Source organism: Sinocyclocheilus grahami, unplaced genomic scaffold (assembly GCF_001515645.1).
Source record: "Sinocyclocheilus grahami isolate Dianchi unplaced genomic scaffold, SAMN03320097.WGS_v1.1 scaffold757.1, whole genome shotgun sequence".
Taxonomy (NCBI): domain Eukaryota; kingdom Metazoa; phylum Chordata; class Actinopteri; order Cypriniformes; family Cyprinidae; genus Sinocyclocheilus; species Sinocyclocheilus grahami.
Window position 1 is genome coordinate 445,501 of NW_015505936.1, and position 25,052 is coordinate 470,552.

A 25,052-nucleotide genomic window follows, 5' to 3' on the forward strand; every position below is an offset into this window, starting at 1 on the left:
ATCTGTTTATCATGTGTTCTTGTAAATACTTTTATATTCACCTTACTTAGGTGCTCTGGTTTAATCCAAGGGGGTGGGGTTTGGACTATAAAAGAAAGCCTCAAACCAGCGTACATTTGTCAGTTTACCTGGTGAGCGTGTGGTGTAAAATAAACAACCAGGCCAGAAATGCGGTGAACAACTCTCTAACACACACACAGAACTAGGCAGAACCAAACGCGCATCTCAATCAGACATGCATTGTGATCACAGAACTTTTTCATGAACAGTGCTTTTCCACAGTTTGCTTTTTTTTTTTGGCAATTCTTACAACTATTGAGAGTTTGCGTGTAAATATTTCTCACAGGCTCATATCAGATCTTCAGACCTTGCTGTCAAAAAGTTCTGGAATTTATGGAAGTTATGGAGTTAATTAGAACAGTTCTCAAATAACGTGCAAATGAATTTGACAAAGAGCATGCTGGTGATGCAATCTGTCAGTAAAGTCAAAATTATGACTTAAAAAAATGAAATTATGAGTTTAAAAGTTAAAATTGAGATAAAAAGGTCATACTTAAGAAAGGTTAAAATTTAAATTTAAACTGATGACACATTATACAGTGGCGATCAAAATTAGAGAACAACCTACAGTTTCCTAAATTTCAGGGTCACTGCTTAGTCCATGTAAAAAAAAACAATAAACTTTCTATTCTGAAGAGAAGATAGATTAGGTGGATTAAGTGAAGTCTGGTATTACTGCAAATCTGTGTCCAGGACAGGTCAAACTGGAGCACGTGGCACATCATGTGGGACCTTTTGTTTTCTGTCTATCACTGATTTAGCAAGCTGTATGGGAAACAACTAAGTAAACTACACTTTTTATCAAAAGCAATCAGCAGGCAGCAGATTTAAAGGTATTAGTCAACCTACATCCTCTGATTAAAACAAGACTGGCGAGTTTGTGATTGTGAGATCCACACAGGCCACGCGATACTCAAATAAGACATCAGGTCCTGGATGAACAAATAATTGAAAGTATGGGAAATCCAGAATAAATTAATATATAAATTAATACATAATCGATATTTGTGATCAGCTTGTAATTAGAAATACAGCCTAAATTGAATAATCACTTGAAACTGGAGTCAGATTCAACACAGAGTTAAACTAAAATTGCAACTAAATTCTGATGAATTAAGTGAACTTTGCAGAAGCGCAAGTAAAAGACTTACATGCATTAGACGTTCGTCCACTCCATTGGATTCCAACGTTGGGCCAATTGGGTGAACCTTGCATGTGGACAGGTGACGAGGGGCTTCACACATTCCATTCCCTTACAGTCTCTGCATTCAGACAAATACATTACGAGTATAATAGGAAAATAACTTGTTCACATGAAAGGCCACAATCCCATTGATTACATTTACATTTAATCATTTAGCAGACACTTTTATCCAAAGCGACTTACAAATGAGGACAACGGTAGCAATCAAAATCAACAACAGAGCAATGATATACAAGTGCTATAACAAGACTCAGTTATCTTAACGCCGTACACGTAGCAAGGTTTTTTTTTAATTATATAATAAATAAAAAGAAAACCGAAAGAACGCAAAAAGATTAGAAAAGCTAGTGATAGTTATTTTTTTTAAGAATAGAATTACAATAGAGAGTGCTAGATTTGGAGGGTTAAATAAAGATGGAAGAGATGTGTTTTTAGCAGATTCTTGAAGATGGCCAAGGACTCAGCTGCTCGGATTGAGTTGGGCAGGTCATTCAGCAACGTTCACTTGCAGAATAATTACTTAATTTATATTCGGATTAATACAAATTTTCCATACCTGCAGCACTAAATGTGTATTTCAGTAGGATGACGCCAGAAAAGACGCACAAGTAGTGCTGAACCAGAAAACAATACAGAAATGAGCCTGTAAAATGTTGAACTGTATAAATTGTGTGTGATGGTTGTGTAAATATGTGAACTATTGTGAACTGCTCACCTCAGAAGACTCAATGCTGACTAAATGAGGGAAGGGACTGTGAGTCGACGATATTCAATGTCAGTCATGTGTGTGGTGAAATTTATTAGGCATTTAAGCTCTATTGAGAAGTTTAAAACATGAAAAGCCCCAAAAGCAAACATAATACTTCATGGCCTTCAAAACTAAAACTAAGAAATTATTCCTGAAGCAAGCATGATCAGCAAGAAATAAAAAGAGGCAATAACAATAAGATGTTGATAAAATTAGTTTAATCAATTATTACTGGAAGCAAATACAAAATTAAAGTAAAAGTGAAAACAAATGAGAGAGATCTCTTTCTTTACTGACGTATTAGAGCCAGAGCATCTCGAGAGAAGAAGAGAAGCAGTGTCCAGTTTCAAACTACATGAAAGTATATCTTGCATTTGCATGGAAGACTTGAAGGAAGAAAAGCTAGATGTTCTTATGGATACCAGTTAAAAATTAAAATTAGATTCATATCTCTTTTAAAAGTGTTATGGCCTCATTTTCATGCCCCTTCGAAACTATGGCAGCACAAGAACAGTTCATAAAAAAAATACTATCCTTCATAAAGAAGAACTGAGTGATACTGTCACGAATCCGGTCCATGAACTTTCCAATTCATTGACTCTCGCACTACACACTGTTGCACATTGACTCTGTCTGCCCATCGTCGACCCACGCTAGCCCTAGGACTGTTCTTGTGTCTTGCCCACCATATACCTGTCTGCCTCTGTTTGACCCTGCCTGCTTCATGACCACGTCTCTGTCTTCTCCACAATAAAGCCTTGCAGATGGATCCGCACGTCTCACGTCTCGTCAGCTCTGTAACAGATACAAACTCATTAAGAAAAATGACAAACTATTCAAGATTCATTTTCACAACTTTGGATGATGTTTCTTTGTCAAGTCACTCACTGCAGCTGATTAGGACAGATTTCTATGGAAGAAATGTCTGTATCGTGTCACGTTTGGTGTCACCCTGCTGGATCTGAAGATGATCTAGTTACAGTGATCAAGAGCGAAGACTACATAATGAAACTCTGATGTGGTTTCTCTCCGGTGTTAATCCTTTCATGCGTTTCCAGGGTTTCTGCCAATTTCTGTGAATTTCTGGTGCTCTTTCTGTTCATCATCTGTAGTAAAGGACGTGATTTCAGAGTGAAAGCCTGAGCCGCTTCTTCCCAGTGTGAACTCTCATGTGAATCTTCAGGCTTGATTTACATGTGAATCTTTTTTATCTCTGAGGGCTGGTGACAGATTTTTTGTTTTCTTGTTTTTCCTTTCTTGTTCACGTCCATCAGGTCTAAAAGAAACAAGTGAGATTTCAAATGAGAGATAAACATGAAAAGAAAAGTGATGATCTCATCACTGACGAGTTCAATAGTCATTTTACTCCCATCAAATCTGGTCAACCGCTGTGCACGATTATGATCTATTTTAATGTAATGAAGATTATGTGTGTTATACTAAATCAGTAGTTTGGTCATGAAACACTTGATGTAATCTGTAAGCAATTCATTTCTAATAGACATGATGTGAGATCAATATTTCAGACTCTACACCAGTACCAAGACTAATTACATGAAAAAAGTGACATTGATCATGTAACTCAAGATTTCCAAATCACACAGGATAACATGGATAATCAAGTTTCGTCAAAGCTACAACACAATTTCTCTTCAATTGTTTTTATGATCGAAAAAATTTAAATGAACAAGGGCTGCAACAACTAATTGATGAAATTAATAATAGCAAGCAGCCATCAAAAATAGAAATTTGCGCAGTGCTGCTTTTCAGTCTGTTTCCGCCACAGTTAAGTAACACAAAAATCTAAGTCATAATAATGAGAAACTTTGTTATAATAATAACATACATCCCATAAAAATCAGATACTTTCTCACAATATCTCATAATGAGACACTTTCTTGCAATAATCAGATACATTCTCAAAATAATCAGATACGTTCTCATAATGATATAAAAATTCTCATTATTACGAGGTAAATTATGAGAAGTCATTATTACGAGAACATTTCTCATGAGATGTTAAGTTGTTATTATGAGAAAGTATCTGATTATGTACAAGCATCTCATTATTACAAGAAATTGTTTCATTATTATGACATTGGGTCTCATTCACTAAGCATGCGTACGCACACATTTGTATGTGAAATGTGCGTATGAACGATTTAAGGATTTTTTTTTTTAAATCACGATTCACAAAATTGTGCAATAAAATGTATTCTAAATTATGAAAGAGTGTGCAGAAAGCCCTTACATGGAGATGGTTTGGTCGTGTTTTATGCAAATGACTAACCTCATTTACAATACTCCAAATTCACTAACATTAGGACGAGGTTAAGAACAAATTCATGTACATACGAACCTGTTGTAAATTAGGTAGAGATTTTTCGTGAGATGTTCTTCTGTGCATACAAATACAAAATAATCCACGCAATTATTAGTGAATGAGACCCAGTGAGTCATAATGACAAGAAAGTGTCTCATTATAAAAAAAATATTTCATAATTACAAGAAAGAATCATTATTATGAGAATGTTTCTCATTATGAGATATTTTTTTCATAATTATGTCTCAGCGCAGAACCTGATTTTATCAAGTGCGACATGTTCCTGGATCAACATCTTTGTTGACCCTGGAACAACATTGTGATTAACCAATCAGATTTGAAGAACCACTTTATAGTTTTTGTGAAGTTTAGGCTTACAATCAGTGTTTGGTGCTTGTACAGCAGTGTCATTCATCTATCATTTCCTCTGATTTTAGGGATTACTCATGGTTAAGGTTTGGTTTCGGTGTAGGGATATGGTCAAGACTAAATATTTGGATTAAAATGTTGTTCCAGGGTCAACAAAATATGTTGACCTAGGAACACATCTAACTTAGCAAAATCAGGACGTGCATGTCTCAGTATCTCATAATAATGTTAACATTTTGAAGCAGATACCAAGCATACAACAAAATGTTCTATAATACGCTCAGTGTGGCTGTTAGGAAAGTAACTTACACAGAAGAGACTTTACTGTTCAGCACATAAAGATGAACTGCTCATTGTGATTTCAGACTGCTTTTCGTATGAAAGAAAAAGGAGATAACTGAACTAACCTCTCATCACGTGGATTGCAGTGATCTGGTTTCTCCACTGCATGGAGCCTCATGTGTTGCTTCAAGTGTTTAACAGTGAAACTCTGTGTGCTTCTCTCTGCTGTGGATCCTCTCGTGTGTTTTCAGATTTGCTGACTGATTGAATGTCATATCACAGTGTGAACACTTGTAAGGTTTTTCTCCAGTGTGAATCATCTGGTGCTGTTTTAAACAGTTCGCTGAAGTAAACGTCTTTTCACACTCAAAGCACATGTACTCTCTCACACCAGTATGTGTTTTTTGATGTTCTTTTAAATGTTGTAGAAGTGAAAAACTCTTTCCACACAAGTGACATGAATGCGGCTTCTCCTTTGTATGAACTCTCAGGTGTGTCTTCAGGTATGAAGCCCACAGAAAAGTTTTGCCGCATTGATCACATGCATACAGCTTCTCTCTTGTGTGAATCCTCATGTGAAGCGTAAGGTATGATGATTGCGTGAAACTCTTCCCACACTGATTGCAAGGGTAAGGCTTTTCTCCAGTGTGGATCCTCATGTGCCCCGTAAGATGTGGTTTTTGTGTGAAACTCTTCCCGCACTGATCGCATGTGAATGGTTTCTCTCTAGAATGAACTCTCAAGTGAATAATAAGACTGTGTTTGTGTGTGAAAGTTCTCTCACACTGATCACATGCATATGACTTCTCTCCAGTGTGGTTTCTCATGTGTCCTTGAAGGTGTACTTTTTGTGTGAAACTCTTCCCACATTGATCGCATGTGAACGGCTTCTCTCCAGTGTGGATCCTCATGTGAACATCAAGATTACGTTTGCTTGTCAAACTCTTTCCACACTGAGTGCAGGTCAAAGATTTCTTGGCACTTCTTTTCTTTAAAAGTGTCTTTTTAGTCTTTGAGCAACTCAAAGGTTTTTCTCCAGGTTTGTCATGATGTTTCTCCTCCACTTCACTCAGTTCTTCACTCTTCTCGTTCTCTTCCATCAGCTCTGAAATGAAAGGGAAAAAGGCTGAATTTCATTTTCAGTACATCAAAATTCAGAGAGAAATATGAAGTGAAAGGACATAAAAGTGAGCACTGATGTAACTGCTATAAAATATTATAATGATTTTGATGCCTTTTAATAATTAGTTATACGTCCCTGAAACTTTCCATGAATTAGATACATTGATTTTCCAGTTATTTTTAAAGCATTATAGGCAATAAGGTATTTATCTGACTTCATTTTATCACCACCTCGAATTTAGGTTGGATTGATTGATTATTGGTCATTTATATAATAATATAAGTAGACATTTGATTATTCTATTTAACTCTTTACTTTATATTTTACTATATTTTATCTCTTACTTTCATTTGGATTCCAGTGTCAATTAGAGTCTCACGGATCTCACGGTCACAAACTAAACCGTATGATTATTGGTCAGAGGTTATGATTAATACTATTAAATAAACAATAATAATTTAAATAGTAGTTCCATATAACAACTTAGTTGTAGCACGGTTAGTACTATAAAATAATGCCATCTCATGCTTGCTATTATTTCATTAAATCATCTCAATCCATTGTCTCACTTTTTAAACAAAAATACATAAACTGTATAGTGTTGGTCGCATTCATCAACCCTGTTACCAAAGTAACTGTAAGTAAAATAATCTCTATAACTATGAATAACAGCTATAATTTATGAGAAATAAAACTTTAGCAGTAACTAATCAGATTTTGCTCAAGTCATTACTTGATACATTTTGGTTTACTGTTGATTTATAAAAAGTAAACTATACTGAGAAATGAATAAAAATACAAATGTGGTTAAAATGGTTGCAAAAATTGTGAACCAACTATTTAACTAAATCTGATTTACCCAAGTTCTTCAGTATCATGAATGAATGAGAAATCAAGAATAAACACCAACCTGTTTGTTCTTCAGTGCGTTTCATTCTGCAATGTTCTGGATCTCTCATCTTTTCTCTGTCTTCTTTAATAAAACTCAGTCTTTGCAGATTTCAGCTCTTCCTGATGCTTCAATGCTCGTCTTCACTTGTAAACTGATGGGAAAATTACAGCATTTATTGGTGAATTACTGTGGAGCGGAGCTTCACTGATGATGTAATTATTGTGGGAGGAGCTTCACTGAAGGTGAATTGCAGCATGTGAGGAGCTGAAAAAAAAAACATAACACTTACCAAGATTGTTTTCACAACAATATAAATAATAATATTTTTTTAAACATAAATAATGGTAAGAAAAACAGTTGAAAACTAAACATAGGGAAAAAATCTAAAGATTTGTAATAAAAAATATATTTTTTAAACTCAGTCTGTCTACACCAATGAAATGAGCTTTAAGTGGCAATTTACAGGAGACCTGAAGACATCAGCATAATAAATGAGGTGAAAATAGGAACTATTGACATGAAATAAAGAGTCGTTTCAGCAGCTCTGTTAATATTGATGAGCCTCTACCTCTAACTATTCAGGATCATCAGCAGATCATCTCACTTTATTCTGAGTGTTTGCTGTTAGGAACAGATATGAGTCAGGATATATGATAAAAGCCAATGAAACTGCTCTACTGAAATACAAATATGACATTGACAAAACATCAATAAATTATTGATAAATTACTGACAATAATAAACAAACACTAATGACACTCAAGTAATAGCTATCCTACAACACCATAGCCTAACATGTCCATATTAATCTTAAGTTTGATTTTCTAACAACATTAATTGCAAAAAAAAGTTATTACATCATTAACATTTTACAGTTTTTATGTACATAAACTGACAATGATCATTACATTTTAAAGCAATATTTAACGTTTCCTGTAGAGCCCGACCGATATATCGGGGGCTACCGACGCGCGGAGGGTGGCGTTTGAGAGGGCTCCTCGAGCTCAAGGGATCCCCCGAATTTGGTGCAGATCCGCCGGCGCGTTCGCGAGATAGTGACACCAGCCAACACTTTCCCAGATAACAAGAACGTTTGGGCCAAATGTGGCTGATAGCTGTCACATTTGGCCTAGGTATGGCATGGCTGAGCACATATGGGCCTAACTTTAACCGTATATGTTTTGCCATGGATTTAGAATCGGAGGGAATTTTCTTTTGGATGACAATGGCTTGGCTATGGCACACCATGGAATATGTTAACTTATGGTTAACATTTGGCTTTTATTTGGAAAAACCCTTATAAACTGCTGGCAGGTCAGTGGCAGTCCACATCTCAGCCCATTCAACAATGCTATTGGTTGCTTTGTGTCTTCCCTTATTCCTATTGGTGGATTACTGAAATTTTGAAAATATATCCGTTATTTCCCGCTCTGCTTCCTCTTTCAATCGCCTAAAAAAAAAGAAGATGATGAAAAAGCTCCCTATCTACAACAACAGCCTTTTTTGCTCAGACACATTCTTATGCAGGTAAGTGCAGTTTTGGTGTTTTAAATGTTTTCTAGGGGTGTAATGGTACACTTATTCATACCGAAACTTGTAACGAGCAAATACAGTGCTCATTTTAACCACTGCACGTGCTGAACTTAATCCGTTTCAGTTCATAGCCGTGAATATATCTTCACTATACATTATTACTATACATTACAGTCTGTAATCGTAAGGTTTGTGTTTTGATCTTTTCGATAAGAAACAAAGTCTCATCCTTAAAATTATGTATATTTTTTCAGGAAATTAAATCCGTAAATGCTGTTTTGACGCTCTTTGACGGCGTGACAAACCGCTGCAAGCGACCCAGTCAGCAAATTTCCTTTGGCGCGGATCTGGATCATATCAACAGCTAAAGTGTGGCCCAGATTAGTTCGTGTTTGCCGGCCCAAAACTGGTCCAGATCTTTTTAGCCAGAACTGAACCAAAACAGTGCCATATCCCAACCCAGAGTGAGCCAAATATCATCATCCCTTCCCTTTAATTCTCTTTTCTACTAGTTACAACCGGTTATAACGTGAAATAAACACACTGATGTCATGTAATCTCAATCAGTTTTGCAACCGCGGAAAAATGCCAGTAAAACAGCATTACCTTTACCGCAGGCAAGTCATTCCACAGCTTGTTGCTAGAAAATTGCAATGTGCACATGTGCAGTTTATATGTTCGCATACATTTTTTTGTTTAGTGTTGGTTATTGTATCTAAAAATAAATAGAAATTGAATTTAATAGATTGGGCTCTGTTGTTAAAAGACGTCAGCCCTTTATTTAAATATATGAACACAGGGAATCGCTGTTAATGTAACGTTTACCATTCCATGACTGGAATAAAATAATTGCAACTGACGCCTGTTTCACACATACTCCGTCTGCAGTGCGTGTGCGTTCAAGTTGTTTTGGAACAATTGTTATTGGAGCACAAATAAAGAAAGATATTTGTTTAGCATCTATTTCCGTTTGCACGGACTCTGTTTGTACGCGTTCTAGAACTTGCTCACTCATATTATCAACGGCAGCGGCTTATTGGAAAGCCGTTACAACAGATGTTGTGCAGTTTATATTGCAAACCACGCTTCATCTGTAGCCAAGCTTACCTGTGTAATAGTTACTCTGCCAGATAGTTATGGCTTCAGACATTCCAGACCAATATTTCAGTTAAGAAATCCAGGCATTTTATGAAGAAATGAAAGCCATTACACATATAAACTTAATTTATAGGTGTGTATTTCGATGATGTATTAGTTTTATTAGCTGTCCCTTTCATGCATCACATGCAATGTTAGCGGTGTTCCTGCAGGGCTTTGACCAACAGATGGCGCTAGCGTGCTGTCACTCTTGCGTTCCGCAGGCGCCGAGGAAGTCTTTTTTTTTTTTTTTGGATTAGGTTAAGTCATTATTAGGAGAAAGTTTCTCATTATTATGACTTAGTTTCTCGAAATAATGACTTAGTTTCTCGAAATAATGACTTAGTTTCTCGAAATAATGACTTAGTTTCTCGAAATAATGACTTAGTTTCTCGAAATAATGACTTAGTTTCTCGAAATAATGACTTAGTTTCTCGAAATAATGACTTAGTTTCTCGAAATAATGACTTAGTTTCTCGAAATAATGACTTAGTTTCTCGAAATAATGACTTAGTTTCTCGAAATAATGACTTAGTTTCTCGAAATAATGACTTAGTTTCTCGAAATAATGACTTAGTTTCTCATTATTATGACTTACAGAATTATATATTTTTATTTAGTGGCGGAAACGGGCTTCCATAGATTAGAGCTTTCACACTGCACGCGGCTGCGGTCCGTCAGTGCGTTCCAGGTGCGGTGCGTCTGCAGCAGTGCAGCGATCGTTTACGCACCGAGTCTATTTTTGCTGTGCTGCACACGCTGAATTAAAGTGACAGCGCTTTGTTCGCGGTAAAATTGAACATGGATTGAGACTGAAATGTAGTAATTTCACAATAAATAGATATAATTAAAGTCTACTGTGTTTCACGGGCTTTTTGGCTAGGTTTAAAACAAATAAAAGTGCACTTTTAGATATACAAGGCAACATATGCACTTGTGGAGGTAGAAAAACAAAGTTCTTTAAGACCCGCTGGACTGTTTGTAATAAAGATTTAAATGTAAAAGGCACGAGAGCCGACTGTTTCTGTCTGTGGTAAGTTTTAGTTTAAAATATTTGTGATAACCTAACACAAGAAAGCTATATGCTGTATCAAATGTGTTTCCACTTGCTTGAGTAATTTAATACACATCTAGAAGCCAAATGCATTTAATACGCTGTTTATATTAATCGAGTTTAAACGTGAATACATCTATGAAAGATTGTGTAACTGTACTGTGATAAAAGAGGATCACAATGCTGAAAAACACTTTCAGTATAGGCTAACTATGTTTGGATTTGTGGTATACAGCCGCGGATCAGGAGCGAACTGCAAACGCGTCCTGTGTGAAAGCACAATGAGTCCGTGCTGCTTCTGCACACGGACCGCATACGCACTGCAGACGGAGTATGTGTGAAACAGGCGTTACTCTCTGTATAATATTGGACGTTGTTTTTCTTATCGGAGTAGCGCGCGGCCGCATGCCACGTCTTTGACAGGTGTCAGCGTTAAGGCACAATACTGCCACCTGGGAGCTCAACCAGGTACTAGCGCTGGAGAAGGCTATTTGTGTGTCGTGTTATCATAAGCGTCCTGTTCATTTTAAATATTGTGGTATATCGTCACACCCTAAATTAACACGATGTCGATATTTCATTATTTGAATATCACGGTTATTGTCAATACCGGTATATCGCGACACCCCTACCCATTTCACAACCGCTGCAAGAATTTCACATGCTGAAAGTCTAGACTGACTGCAACTTTAACTAGTTTTAAATTGAATTTTTTTATTAGCAATATCTGTGTCCTACATGCTTAACTCAACCCTGTTACTTTTGACATGATTTCCCTCCCTTTTAAAAAAAGTGACATCTGCGCTCTTTATACAGCATGATGGGAGGACAAAAATAAATCACATCAATCCATTGTCTCAGTTTTCACACAAACTGTACAGTGCTGATCACTTTCATCAACTCTGTTATTGTAAGAATAATCTCTATGAATAACTATTTAATTAGTTATAATTTATGAGAAATACAACTTTATCAGTAACTGTAAATCAGATTTTGCTTAAGCTATGCTTACAACATTGTCAGTCATTCTAGAAAGTTCATTTACGTCATACATCTTGGTGTTTACTGTTTATTTGCTGGAAAAATAACAAAAATCACAATGTTGTAAACCATATTGAGAAGTTTTTGTAACACTGATGCAAAAACTGTGGGCCAGATATAAAATAAATGCCAAAAAAAAAAACTTTTAATTTGGCCTGATATTAACGATCAGTATAAAAGTTTGTAAACCTCAATTTCTTGAAAGTCAAAAAAGTAACTTTTGTACACATTTCGTAGTTTAAGTGTTTATCTAAATCTGATGAAGAACTTCAATCTTTATAACATGAATGTTATTCAGCATCATGAATGAAGTATAAACACCAACCTGTTTGTTCTTCAGTATCTTCAGTGTTTTCATTCTGCAGGGTTCTGGATCTCCCATATTCTCTCTCCTCTTTAATAAACTCAGTCTTTGCAGATTTAAAGGGGTCATATGATGCGATTTCAATTTTTCCTTTCTCTTTGGAGTGTTACAAGCTCTTGGTGCATAAAGAAGATCCCTAAAGTTGCAAAGACTAAAGTCTCAAATCCAAAGAGATATTCTTTATAAAAGTTAAGAGTCAGCCACACCTACCTAAAACGGCTCCTTCTAACACGCCCCCACATACCTACCTCACTATGTGGGAAGATTTGCATAACACCGCCCAAATGTTCACGCAAAGAAAGAAGGCGTAACTTTTATTCTCGCTGTAGTATTGTTGATGCCGCCGCCATGACGAGAAGGCGCTGTGTGCTTCGTTGTGAAAGCGAAACTACTTTGTTTGGCCTTCCAAAAGAGGACGATATCTGCTTCGTCATGCCTGGAGCTGATCCGTGCTGGTTGCTGAGGAAATACATCAACTTTGCGCTGTGGATCGCCGGATCGGCTTTCACCGTGGACGAAGCGGAGTCCAGCCCGGAGTCGTCACATGTCCTTCCGGATGCTCCTTCGTCGAAATCGCCGGCTGCGCCGTTCTCAAGCCCACCCGCCTCTGCTCACTCTAACCCTCCGACCGTTCCTCACTCTAGCCCCTGGCCTCTGCCCACTATAGGCCGCCGTCGCTCACTCTAGGCCGCCGTGTGTGACGCTGTGTTTCATTGTGAAAGCGAAACTACTTTGTTTGGTCTTCCAAAAATGGACACAACTAGAAATCAGTGGTTAAGTTGTATTTACAACACTGTTCCAGAACAGTTCAACCCAAATATTCATTTGTGCAGCACATTTTATGGAGGACTGTTTCCTGATCCTGGGAGAGTAGACTACAATGCCGGCTGTTCTGACTCAAAGACTGTAAGTACATTTTTTATATTTAAAGAGTTTTTATATTTTATACATTTAAAGCGAGTTTTTTGGGCAGTGTAGAGAAGGGCTTGTTGTTTGTCATTTCTCCGATCACAAATGCAGACATGGTTTTATGTTTGCGCGATGCAAAGCAACGCGTAAAAAGACAGTATAAGTCATTATAATCCATAATTATGTCCCCACTGGATGCAACGAATGCCTCGTTTATAATGGGTTTTCATGCTTTTGAATCATCGCTCCGGCCTGACAGGGCATCATCACAATATGGTCAGGGCCTTACATTTCCGTCTCACGCTCGAGGTATTCGGCCAATCACAACTCACAGGATAGCTGGCCAATCACAGCACATCTTTTTAGAACGATGAACTTTGTAAAAAGCGACATGTTTCAGAAAGGCGGGGCATAGAGGAGAAACAATAATGTACAGTATGCGGAAAATAATGTGTTTTTTTTAACCTTAAACCGCATAAACACATTTCATTACACCAAATACACAAAATAATGTTCTTTTTAGCAGCATCATATGACCCATTTAAGCTCTTCCTGATGCTTTAATGCTCGTCTTCACTAAACTGACTTCACTAAATCACTAAACTGATGGGAATATTCCAGCATTTATTGGTGAACCACAGTGGGAGGAGCTTCACCGATGACGTGATTGCGATGGGATGAGCTTCACTGATGACGAATTATAGTGAAAGGAGCTAATCTGCCAAAATCTAAAATATATAAGTTACTGAGTTTGTTTTTATACTAACTGATAACAAAAATATATATATATATATGAATTGTTAATATTGTATTGAAAGCATAAACTCAGAAATAAATGTACAGAATTGAAACCAACAAATGCCCTCAGCCTGTTGACACCTAAATAAACTTTAAGTGGCAATTTACAGGAGATCTGAAGACATCAGCATAAATAATGAGGTGAAAACAGGAACTATTGACATGAAATAAAGAGTCTTTTCAGCAGCTCTGTTAATATTGATGAGGCTTAGACTATCAACACTCATTCAGGATCATCAGAAGATCATCTCACTAAGAGTCAGGACATACAATAAAAGCCTATAAAACTGCTCTACAGAAAGATAATACTGTTATTTCTCACAATATGCATGGATAAAACAATAATACAAAAACAAACACTAATAACACTCCTTTTCATCAACACTACAGCAGCATAATATGTCCATATGTATAATTGGACCATTAACATGTTACAGTTTTGTTTTTGCAGAAACTGACAACAATCATGAAACCTTTAATAATAAAGAGCAATAGCAATATATAGTGTGCCTAGTGTCAAATGTTATTCATATTTATATTAACGACTGACTTAAAATGTCTACTGGCTCACTTTAGCAGTGTTTGTTCTGGTACATTTTAACAATGTAAACTAACTAACAAATTTGATCTGTCAAAGATGTCAGAAGAGTAGAAATAAAATACACAGCATCAATTCCCCTCACAGATCTCAAACTTTGACTTTTGACTTGACATTCATTAACAGTTCTCTCTTCAAACATCGAAACAATCACACAAACAAACACACACACAAAAACAGTCAAAATTGCTCAGGGCTGAATTAATTCAATATATTTTCCTCACATGTTCGCTGCTGCTGGGTGGTTCTATAATTGGAGATACATTTGGCATTGCAGAAAGATAAGAAAAAAAAACTTTTCACTAACAGATTTTTTTTTTTCAGTATCTTATTGAAAACATTTAATTTTAATAAGTCAGTGCTTGCCGAACACAAGTTAATTCCTTTTTTTTACTTTTAATGAAAAAAAAACAGATGTCTTTATGGTATTGTTTGTCAACTCTGTTACGGACAAATTAGCCAATGTGTAGAAATAACAATAAATCATAACAGGGAAAATCCTTCTTGTTTCATTACACAAACAGTCCTTACATTCCATCACTTGAAACTGAGGTAATATTTCACCTATGCATACCTTAAAATAAAAAAAAGACCTATGTCTTCACAGAACTGCCCACTTGGAGCAAATATTTTTCAACTGAAAATGTATTATACAATATCCAGTTAAAAAAATAAATGTTGTTGAAATATTATAAGGGTGCAAAAATAAATCAATGGTGTTTATTAGATTTTAAACAACAATTTTATTGTTTTTTTGTGAAAATAGTTCATAAACAGAGTTGACCCTTTAAGTAACAGAAATGTAAAATAACAGAATTGACAGAATTGTCCGATGGACTGTCAATTCTGTTACCTCATTGTCAGCATTGTTACTCTACCTTGGTAACAGAGTTTGACGGTAACAGAATTGACAATTATATATATATTTTTTGCCAAAAACTCCACTTGCTAGCATAAATATTAAGAGCACATGGCACTACTGAAATCATGGTTAAAAGACTTTTAAATAACACAAAGTGTGATCAATGAAAAAAACTGTTTTCCTTTTGATATTATGGTAACAGATTTGACACTTTATAAAATAACTCTTGGTGTCAGAACTTTTTAGATGATCATATTTTCTTATTGAGAGAGCACAGACTTTTTTCTGTGCTTCAGATCTTAACAGTGATGGAAAGTGACATCATTTCCTGTATCTTACATAGTTGTGGGAGATAATTCCACTCATTTAAAGGCAAAGTATGGTACGGTAACAGAGTTGACGCAAGATTTACGGACACATTTTTATAAGAAAAAAGTTTTTTTTTTTTTAAATAATGTTGTAGATTTAGGTAAATGACTCTTTAGGGCTTTTATAAATAAAATGAATGAAATATTACCAAACGAAAAGTACAATAAAATATTTTGATTACACAATGAGACATGTTGGAAAAAATGCACTGACTAATTCGGACAACAAGAAATCATGTTTTTCAGCTTTTTAACACTCTTTTTGCAAAAATTATTATTGTTATGGACTGTAACAACTGACAGCTTGTAATTCGTAATAATGAGTAACACAGTATTAAAATAATAAAAAATGTATCCATTTGAAAAAAGCTGAAAAAAATGACTTCGGACACCAAATGTACCTGCAATTATAGAATCACTCTGCTGCACTATTTCAGTAGGAAGACGCAAGAAAAGACGCACAAGTTGCGCTGAACCCAATGAAAACAATTCAGAAATGAGCCTGTAAAATTTTGCGTAAACAGACTGTATAAAGTGTGTTTGATGGTTGTGTAAATATGTGAAATACCGTGAACTGCTCGCCTCTCCTCAGAAGACAATGAGGGACGCGCGAGCGAGTGACGTCATCGCCACGGTCAAAACCGCGCCAAATGCTTGACAAAATGATAAAGCATAAAAATCAATCATAACCACACAAAAAATAACAAGGATTACACGCCGCTTATCTTTATTCCATCTGCTCTTTCAGCTGGTTGTGTAAAACTGTGGTGAAATGGAGGCAGTAATTAATAAATTTTTTACAATCCGTGTGTTCATAATAATTGCTTTGACTTCATGAAGCCTCCTGGTGTGAATGGAGACATCATCCGACTAGAACATCCTCTATGAAAGGACAGTGTGAGTATGTATGACACTGGATATCAAGAGTGAAACTGTTAATCTCATTCAATGTCAGTCATGTGTGTGGTGAAATATATTTTAGGCATTTTAAAACCTGAATTGAGAATTAAGCATAGAAAACCCCAAAGGAAATATAATAGGCAAACTTCATGGCTTTCAGAACTAAAATTATTCTTGATACAAACAGAATGAGCATAAAGTAAAAATGGACATTACCAATGAGTTGTTGATAGGAATAATGCGTTTAATCGATCATTACTTGAAGCAAATACAAAGATTAAGTAAAAATTAATCTGAATGAGACATATCTCTCTTTACTGACTTACAAGAGATGAAGAGAAGCAAAGTGGCTGGCTGCAAAAGTATATCTTGCATATGCATGGAAGAGTAGAAGTGGAAGATAAACTATTATTAAGAACAAGTTAAAAAATAATATCAGAGTTAAATTTCTTATACATGTTATGGCCTGTTCTTCAGCTCCTTGAACTATGCCTTGAAAGTTTTTTTCCAGTGTGGATTTTCTGGTGCTCTTTCAGTTCATCTTCTGTAGTAAAGGACTTTCTTCACTTAAACTCACACTGCCATGTCTTTTCTGCTGTAATATTACAAAGGAGTCTTCTCCTTTATGTGAATCCTCAGGTGTTTCTTCAGGACTGATACCCATGTCAGTCTCTTTTTACACTGAGTGCAGCTCACAATTTTTTCTTCTTCTGTTTTTTCTTTCTGGTTCATGTCCATCAGGTCTAAAAGAAACATTAAATCAAGTGAGATTTCAAATGAGAGACAAATGTGAAATGAAAAGTGATAAACCCCCAAATCAAGATCACTGATGAGTTCAATAGTCATTTTAATCCCATCAACTGCTGTTCACGATTATGATCTATTTTAATGTCATGAAGATGATTTGTGTTATAAATCACTATAGTTTGGTCATAAAACTCTAGATGGCACAGGCTTGACATGTAATTTGTAAGCAATCACATTGTTTCCTACACAACACAAGCTGATTGACCTCTAAGCTGAGAAACATCAGCATTTGTTGACAGACAGTATTTGCACATTGATAAATGCCAATTTGCACATGGAAATGATTGTACGCTTGTTTTATAAATGAGAGCCACTGTGTGAAAACATCTACCAATTGTCAATTTACAGCAGTGAATGACATTTCTATGAACAAAATGTAAAATAAAGGAGGTCACAGGATAAGCTGCTGCTGGAAAGGCACACAAACCAAACTTAAAGATTTCAGACTTTGTTGACAAAGATGAACTACTTACTGTGATTTCAGACTGCGGTGATCTGGTTTCGCCACTGCATGGATCTTCTCGTGTATCTTCAGGTAACTTTTAATAGCGAAACACTTCCCACATTGATCACACGTGTGCGGCTTCTCTCCAGTGTGGAACATCTTGTGTGTTTTCAGATATCCTGACTGTCTGAATCTCTTGTCACAATGTGAACACTTATAAGGTTTCTCTCTGCTGTGGATCCTCTCATGTGTTTTCAGATTTGAAGACTGACTAAATCTCTTGTCACAGTGTGAACACTTGTAAGGTTTTTCTCCAGTGTGAATAATCTTGTGCTGTTTTAAACAGTTTGCTGAAGTAAAAGTCTTTTCACACTCAAAGCACATGTACTCTCTCACACCACTATGTGTTTTCTGATGTACATGTAAAGTTTGCGGCAGTGAAAAACTCTTTCCACACACAGAACATGAATGCGGTTTCTCCTTCGTATGAATTGTCAGGTGTGCCTTCAGGACTGATGCCCTAAGAAATGTTCTGCTGCACTGATCACATGTGAACGGCTTCTCTCCGGTGTGGATCCCCATGTGTTTCTTAAGATTTTGTTTGTGTAAGAATCTCTTTTCACAGTGATCACATGTGAACGGTTTCTCTCCAGTGTGGATTTTCATGTGTGATTTAAGGTGTGCTGATCGGAGGAAACCCTTCCCACATTGATGGCACACATGCGGTTTCTCTCCGGTATGAACTCTCATGTGAATCTCACGACTGTGTTTGCGTCTGAAACTCTTTCCACACTGATCACATGTGAACGGCTTTTCTCCATTGTGGATCATCATGTGTCCTTTAAGGTTTCTTGATCTCGTGAAACGTTTCCCACACTGGTCACACTTGAACGGCTTCTCTCCAGTATGAACTCTCATGTGAGCATCAAGACTATGTTTGGATGTGAAATAGTTTCCACATTGTTCGCATACATACGGTTTCTCTCCGGTGTGGATCTTCATGTGTTCCATTAGACCTGGTTTTTGACTGAAGCTCTTCCCGCACTGATCACATGTGAATGGTTTTTCTCCAGTATGAACTCGCAAGTGAACATGAAGACTTTGTTTGTTTGAGAATCTCTTTTCACAATGATCACACATAAATGGCTTTTCTCCGGTATGAACTTTTAGGTGAACGTCAAAATTTGGTTTACTTGAGAAACTCTTTCCGCACTGATCACATCTGAATGGCTTCTCTCCGGTGTGGATCCTCATGTGATTCTCTAGATTATATTTCCTTGTGAAACTCTTTCCGCACTGAGTGCAGGTGAACGGCTTCTCTCCGGTGTGGATATTCATGTGTACTTTAAGGTTTATTGATCTCGTGAAACGTTTTCCACATTGATCACATTTGAACGGCTTCTCTCCAGTGTGGATCCTCATGTGAACATTAAGGGCTGGTTTTTGTGTGAAGCTCTGCCCGCATTGATCGCATGTGAACGGCTTCTCTCCAGTGTGGATTCTCATGTGAACATTAAGATTACGTTTGGTTAAGAAACTCTTTCCACACTGAGTGCATGTAAACGGTTTCTCTCCAGAGTGGTTCCGCATGTGAATCTCTAGATTATATTTCCTTCTGAAACTTTTTCCACACTGAGTGCAGGTTGTAGATTTCTTGGCTCTTCTTTTCTTTAAAAATGTATTTTTGGTCTTTGAGGGACTTAAAGGTTCTTCTCCAGGTTTGTCATGATATTCCTCCTCCACTTCACTCAGTTTTTCACTCTCCTCGTTCTCTTCCATCAGTGCTGAAATTAAAGAAAAAGTTTAGAGTTAATTTCATTTTTAGTACATCAAAATAATTCAAAAACAGGAACACATAAAAGTGAGCTGGGTTGTGGGTTGGAGTCTCGTACCGGCAGGGATTGTAGGTGGGGGGAGTGAATGTACAGCGCTCTCTTCCGCCTTCAATACCACAACTGAGGTGCCCTTGAGCAAGACACCGAACCCCCAACTGCTCCCCGGGCGCCGCAGCAAAAATGGCTGCCCACTGCTCCGGGTGTGTGTTCACGGTGTGTGTGTTCACTGCTGTGTGTGTGCACTTTGGATGGGATAAATGCAGAGCACTAATTCCAAGTATGGGTTCCCATACTTGGCCACATGTCACTTCACTTCACTTCACAATTATCTAACATGATATTAACATTAAAATATATATTACGGTCATATTTTGTCACCAACTTTTAGATCGACATTTAATTTTTTACTAAAAACATTTTCATTATTAAGGTTCAGTCACAGTAAACTTTTCTCACTTCCATGTATACGCATGTGAAACACAAGAAACACAAAGTAAAGCGAATTTCGCTGTGAGAAAGAACTAGGGATGCCCTGAAATTTCGGCCGATAATTTTAATGGCATTTTCAGTTTTCAGCTGAAAGAGCAAAATGGCCGAAAATAATTCAGCACACAGGTTTCGCTCTTCCTCTAGCCGTCGTCACTGTGTGTTACTTTCAATAAAAATTTGGTTATTTTATTGGCTTGTATTTTTTTTAAATTCAGTATCATTAAAATGATTTAAGTTAAATTAGGTCTTTCAGAATTATTTTATGCAATAAAGTAATAAATAATTATTTAAAAACCATTTCGGTTTTCGGCCAAGTGCATTCAGCATTTTCATTTCATTTTTTGCTGCTGTTCAATCTTTAATTTATGTTTGAATAAATCCATCAAGTTTTTTTGACAGCCACCATTAAAAAAAAAAAAAATTAGAAATGAATTAGAGTTGAGATATAATTATGTAATTGTAATTTTATTATTATAAAATCTTCATTGAGTGTAATTTAAATGCTTGCATTCAAATCAGTTAATTTTAACCTTCAGTAATGTGGTACCAACTGACTCATGTATATTTTACAGCATTAGTTGAGAGATTTTTTTTGTCCTTCAGAAAATTTGGCATGTACTGTACCATATATCCAAAATAATCATTATCGAATTAAATCGGAAACTGAATCGAATCAAAAGCTTGCAAATCAGAATCAAATTTAATCAAATCAAATCGTGAAATTGGTGTCAAAACCCAGCCCTAATGCAGCGGGCAACTGTCTGTTCTGCCTATAGTTAGCAATGGCGCTGTAGTATGCAGTGTTTAATAAACAGCTGTTTTACTAAATTCTGCTTTGCTGAAATTTAGAGCAACCATTGTGGCCTCAGTATAGTGATATATATCGTATCGTGACTTTGCTGACAATACACTGTTTGTGATGACTTAATTACTTAATATATGTAAATTCATAATGAAAAGAAGTTATGACAGCCACTTTGTTAATTATATTAAAAAAATTAATTGAAATAGAAAAAGTTTGATAATTAGATTTAGAAGTTGATGCAAAACCAGCCTTTAATATTATAGTAATGTGCAAAAAAGGGCTTCATATTACAGCAATAACTTTTTGTAATTATAATTGAATTTATTTAAATGCAAAGACACTATTTAACAGACCCTGTTTAATAAAAAATAAAAATAAATAAATAAGAAAATAAAAGCAGTTTTATATTTATTTTTCTGCCCCCTGCTCTAACCGTTATGCTTGTGTACAGTTACAGTTTTGTAAGTTATGCTTACAGCCCTGTCAGCCATTCTGGAAAGTTCATTTACATCATACATGTTGGTGTTTACTGTTTATTCCTAAAAAAAATAACAATGTTGTAAACTATTTTGAAAATGTCTAAAATGCTGGTAACACTGTTGCAAATTTTAAACCAGATATAAAATACATGTAAAATAAAACAGTTAGCCTGCTTAAGTATTCTGCAAAGTGATAAAGACTATGTTGATTTTTGTTACATTATAAATATACTCTATTGTTATAAAAATACCTTACATGGATTGAAGAACACAGATAAACCATATATTGTCGCAATCATGTGTTTATTGTCTTTATGTTTCTCTATCTGTATTTTATTCAGCTGCAGAGATTGTTGGATGCCATGAAAGGGATTTCAGGAACATCTTATGATTTATGGCTCTAAAAATCAATACTGTTCTTCAGCATCATGAATGAATGAGGAATAAAGAATAAATACCAACCTGTTTGTTCTTCAGCACGTTTCATTCTGCAGGGTTCTTATGGGGAGAGCTAATCTGCCAAAATTAAAACTATATCAGCTACTGAGTTTGTTTTCATAATAAATGACACTTCTAAACATTTATGTCAGTCTGTCTATTCATCGTAAAGTAACTGATGCCAATTCATAAATAATTTGTATTGCTAATCCTAACGTTATTCTGCGTCTTCATTCAAATACAGTCATATATAAAGAAACATATCAGATTACAATTTAATGTAAATTCTTGCAAATATTATGTGGCCGAGAGAGCTCAAAACTTCAGAAAACGCATGCAAATAGAAAAAGCACCAGCAAATCAAGAAAACATCTTCATCGGATTGACAACGCAAACAAATAAAGAAACGCACTGCAAATGCTCACAACACAAACAAATAAAGAATTTGATCTGCAGCGAGTTTCTTTGTTTGTTTGCGTTGTGAGCATTTGCAGCGCGCGTGTTGTCAAATTTATGAAGTTGTTCTCTTAATTTGCAGGTGTTTTTTTCTATTTCTTCTTTATTTGGTTGTTTTGTAAGCATTTGCAGCGCATGTGTTGTACGAAGTTGTTTTCTATTTGCAGTGCGTTGAGCTCTCGGCCACCGTAAAACATAAAAATGGTAATAAAACATTTGAAAGCATAAACAAGAATTAATGTACATATTTGTAACAAACAAATACTCTCAGTCTGTTGAAATAAATGAAATGAGCTTCCAGTGGCAATTTACAGGAGATCAGAAGACATCAGCATAATAAATGCGGTGAAAACAGGAATATGAAATAAGAGTCTTTCAGCAGCTCTGTTCATATTGATGAGCCTCAAAGTATTTAGCAGAATCTGTTCCAGCATATTATAACTATGTAAAATAACTAATAGATTTGATCTGGCAAAAATTAGAAGAGAGTAGAGAAGATCCAAATGGAGTCTGAATGAACTCGATCTATTTTCCTCACATGCTCACTGCAGTTGCACTAAATGTGTATTTCAGTAGGAAGACGCCAGAAAAGACGCACAAGTAGCGCTGAACCCGATGAAAACAATATAGAAATGAGCCTGTAAAAAGTCGCTTAAACAAACAGTATAAGTGTGTATGTGGAATACCGTGAACTGCTCGCTTCACCTCAGAACAGTCTTCTTCTTTATTGCCAGCTTGTATTTTCACATTAGCGCCACCTACTGTGGGTTTTGTCTTCTTCTTCTTCTTCTTCTTCCTTGATGTTTAACGGCGGTTGGCATTCAACTTCAATGGTGATTTACCGCCACCTACTGTACTGGAGTGTGAACCGGAGCTAGACGGACATTAACTAGAAGGGAGACAACTCTTCTCCCCCCTCCCCTTTAATTAATAATCATAATGATTTACAAAACTGTATTCTATATCCTATTTGCTATATCAGTGTCCTTCAGGAAGCTAAATAAATGAGTACTAAAATAATTTGAAGTTTTTCCCAGAAGTGAATTCCCTTGCACCCCCAAATTCCTTATGTTTTCTTTCATCTTTATTCTTTCTGTCTCATATTTTTGCCATTCAAGTATCACATGTTCAACAGCTTCAATACTGTCACAAAATCCACATCTTCCTGGTATATGCTTACCTAGGATATGTAAGCAATTATTTAACCCACAATATCCAATCCTTAACCTAGTGAAAATTATTTCTTCCCTTCGATTCCTTCCAGTGATCTTCCCTGTCCCAACCTTCTGTTGTATTCTGTATAAATGTCTCCCTTTCTCCTCTCTTTCCCAACTACTCTGCCACTTTTTCATAATTTCCATCCAGATTTTTGATTTACCTTCTGCTTTACTTATTGAGATTGATATTTCAACAACTTCTCTTTTACTGGCTTGTTTTGCCAAACCATCTACCATTTCATTTCCTTTAACCCTCACATGTGCTGGTACCCAGGTAAATTTTACCTTCACCCCCAACTGAGAAATCCTTGTGTAACATTCCAGTACCTCATATACTATGTCTTGTCTTGATTGTGACTTAAATTATTGCAAAATCTTTAGGACTGCACTAGAGTCTGAGCAAATTACCTTTTGCTTTATCTGGTCTTGTTTCTTCTACCCACTGTAGAGCCAACCAGATACCCATCAATTCCACTGTAAATACGGATAATTGATCAGACAGTCTCTTCTGTACCTTAATTCCCATTTTTAGTATTCCGAATGCAGCCCCTGTTTGCCCAGATTGAGGATCTTTAGACCCATCTGTGTAAATATCCAGATACCCATTAAACTCCTCATTCAGATAATTACGAAACACTTCACATAAATCCACCTCCACTCTACTCTTTTAAGTTACTATTTAATATCTGCATGTCCACTATAGGTTCCACAAACAACCAAGGTGGTCTGACTGGCAACGGAACTGTCGGACTAAATTCCATACCCTCCGAACCCAAGTCTTTTCCAATAGCACCACATACCCATCCAAAACGCTGACTTTTAACCCTTTCATGCTCCCAGCATACCTGCATTACTACTCTAGTAGGGTTGGACCTACCATGTCCTTGTAGGTTTGCCCAATAGTTAGCTGCCAACTGTTCCCTCCTTAAATGTAAAGGCATCTCACCCATCTCTACTTGCAACGCCACTGCAGGTGATGTCCAAAAAGCCCCACTGCATATCCTAAGTCAGGGGTAGGCCAGTTCGGTCCTAGAGAGCCGCAGTCCTGCAGAGTTCAGCTCCAACCCTGAAAAACAAAACTCACCTGCCTATAGCCTTAGTAATCCTGAAGACATTGATTAGCTTGTTCAGGTGTGTCTGATTAGGGTTGGAGCTGAACTCTGCAGGACTGCGGCTCTCTAGGACCGAACTTGCCTACCCCTGTCCTAAGTGCTTGGGTTTGTATTACTTCCAATTTAGCCAGTGTAGTTCTTGCTGCATCTCTATATGCTATACAACCATAATCTATAACAGACTTAATCAGTGCAACATAGAAACATATATATCCCTCAATGATTTCCTGCTTGCCACTGATTTACCTGGGATTTCCTTATTTAATCTTCCAGGCATAGTACTGGATCCATTTTCCCTCTTCCATTCATGAATCCACTTTGATAAGAATCAATTAATTCCCACTTCTCCCAAAAAATAGACCAGTCTGTCTGTTACCATACATTCCATAATTTTACCTATATGG

General features: G+C 36.3%; 2 protein-coding genes across 5 annotated transcripts; both read right to left on the bottom strand.

Moving 5' to 3' along the window:
• Nucleotides 1-5,192: 5,192 nt before the first annotated feature.
• Nucleotides 5,193-21,298, bottom strand: LOC107561077 (gastrula zinc finger protein XlCGF49.1-like; the record flags this gene model as incomplete). The annotated part of the gene is made up of 4 exons (XM_016245421.1): nt 21,288-21,298; nt 7,020-7,152; nt 5,893-6,091; nt 5,193-5,724 (listed from the first exon to the last, which is right to left on the bottom strand). Coding segments are annotated over exons 2-4 (780 nt in total), but the record flags the coding sequence as incomplete, so codon positions are not given.
• On the bottom strand, nt 16,799-23,091 carry LOC107561081 (gastrula zinc finger protein XlCGF57.1-like). Of its 4 annotated transcripts, none has more exons than XM_016245426.1 (4): nt 23,006-23,091; nt 21,888-21,941; nt 17,846-19,601; nt 16,799-17,308 (listed from the first exon to the last, which is right to left on the bottom strand). In XM_016245426.1, exons 2-4 carry the CDS (start codon nt 21,910-21,912, stop codon nt 17,242-17,244), a joined length of 1,848 nt encoding a protein of 615 aa, XP_016100912.1. In that variant the 5' UTR covers nt 21,913-21,941; nt 23,006-23,091; the 3' UTR covers nt 16,799-17,241. The 4 variants fall into 4 exon arrangements, with proteins under 4 accessions (XP_016100912.1, XP_016100913.1, XP_016100914.1 ...); XM_016245427.1 differs by having other exon boundaries at nt 23,025-23,086; XM_016245428.1 differs by lacking the exon at nt 21,888-21,941 and having other exon boundaries at nt 23,025-23,068.
• Between the last annotated feature and the right edge of the window lie 1,961 nt (nt 23,092-25,052).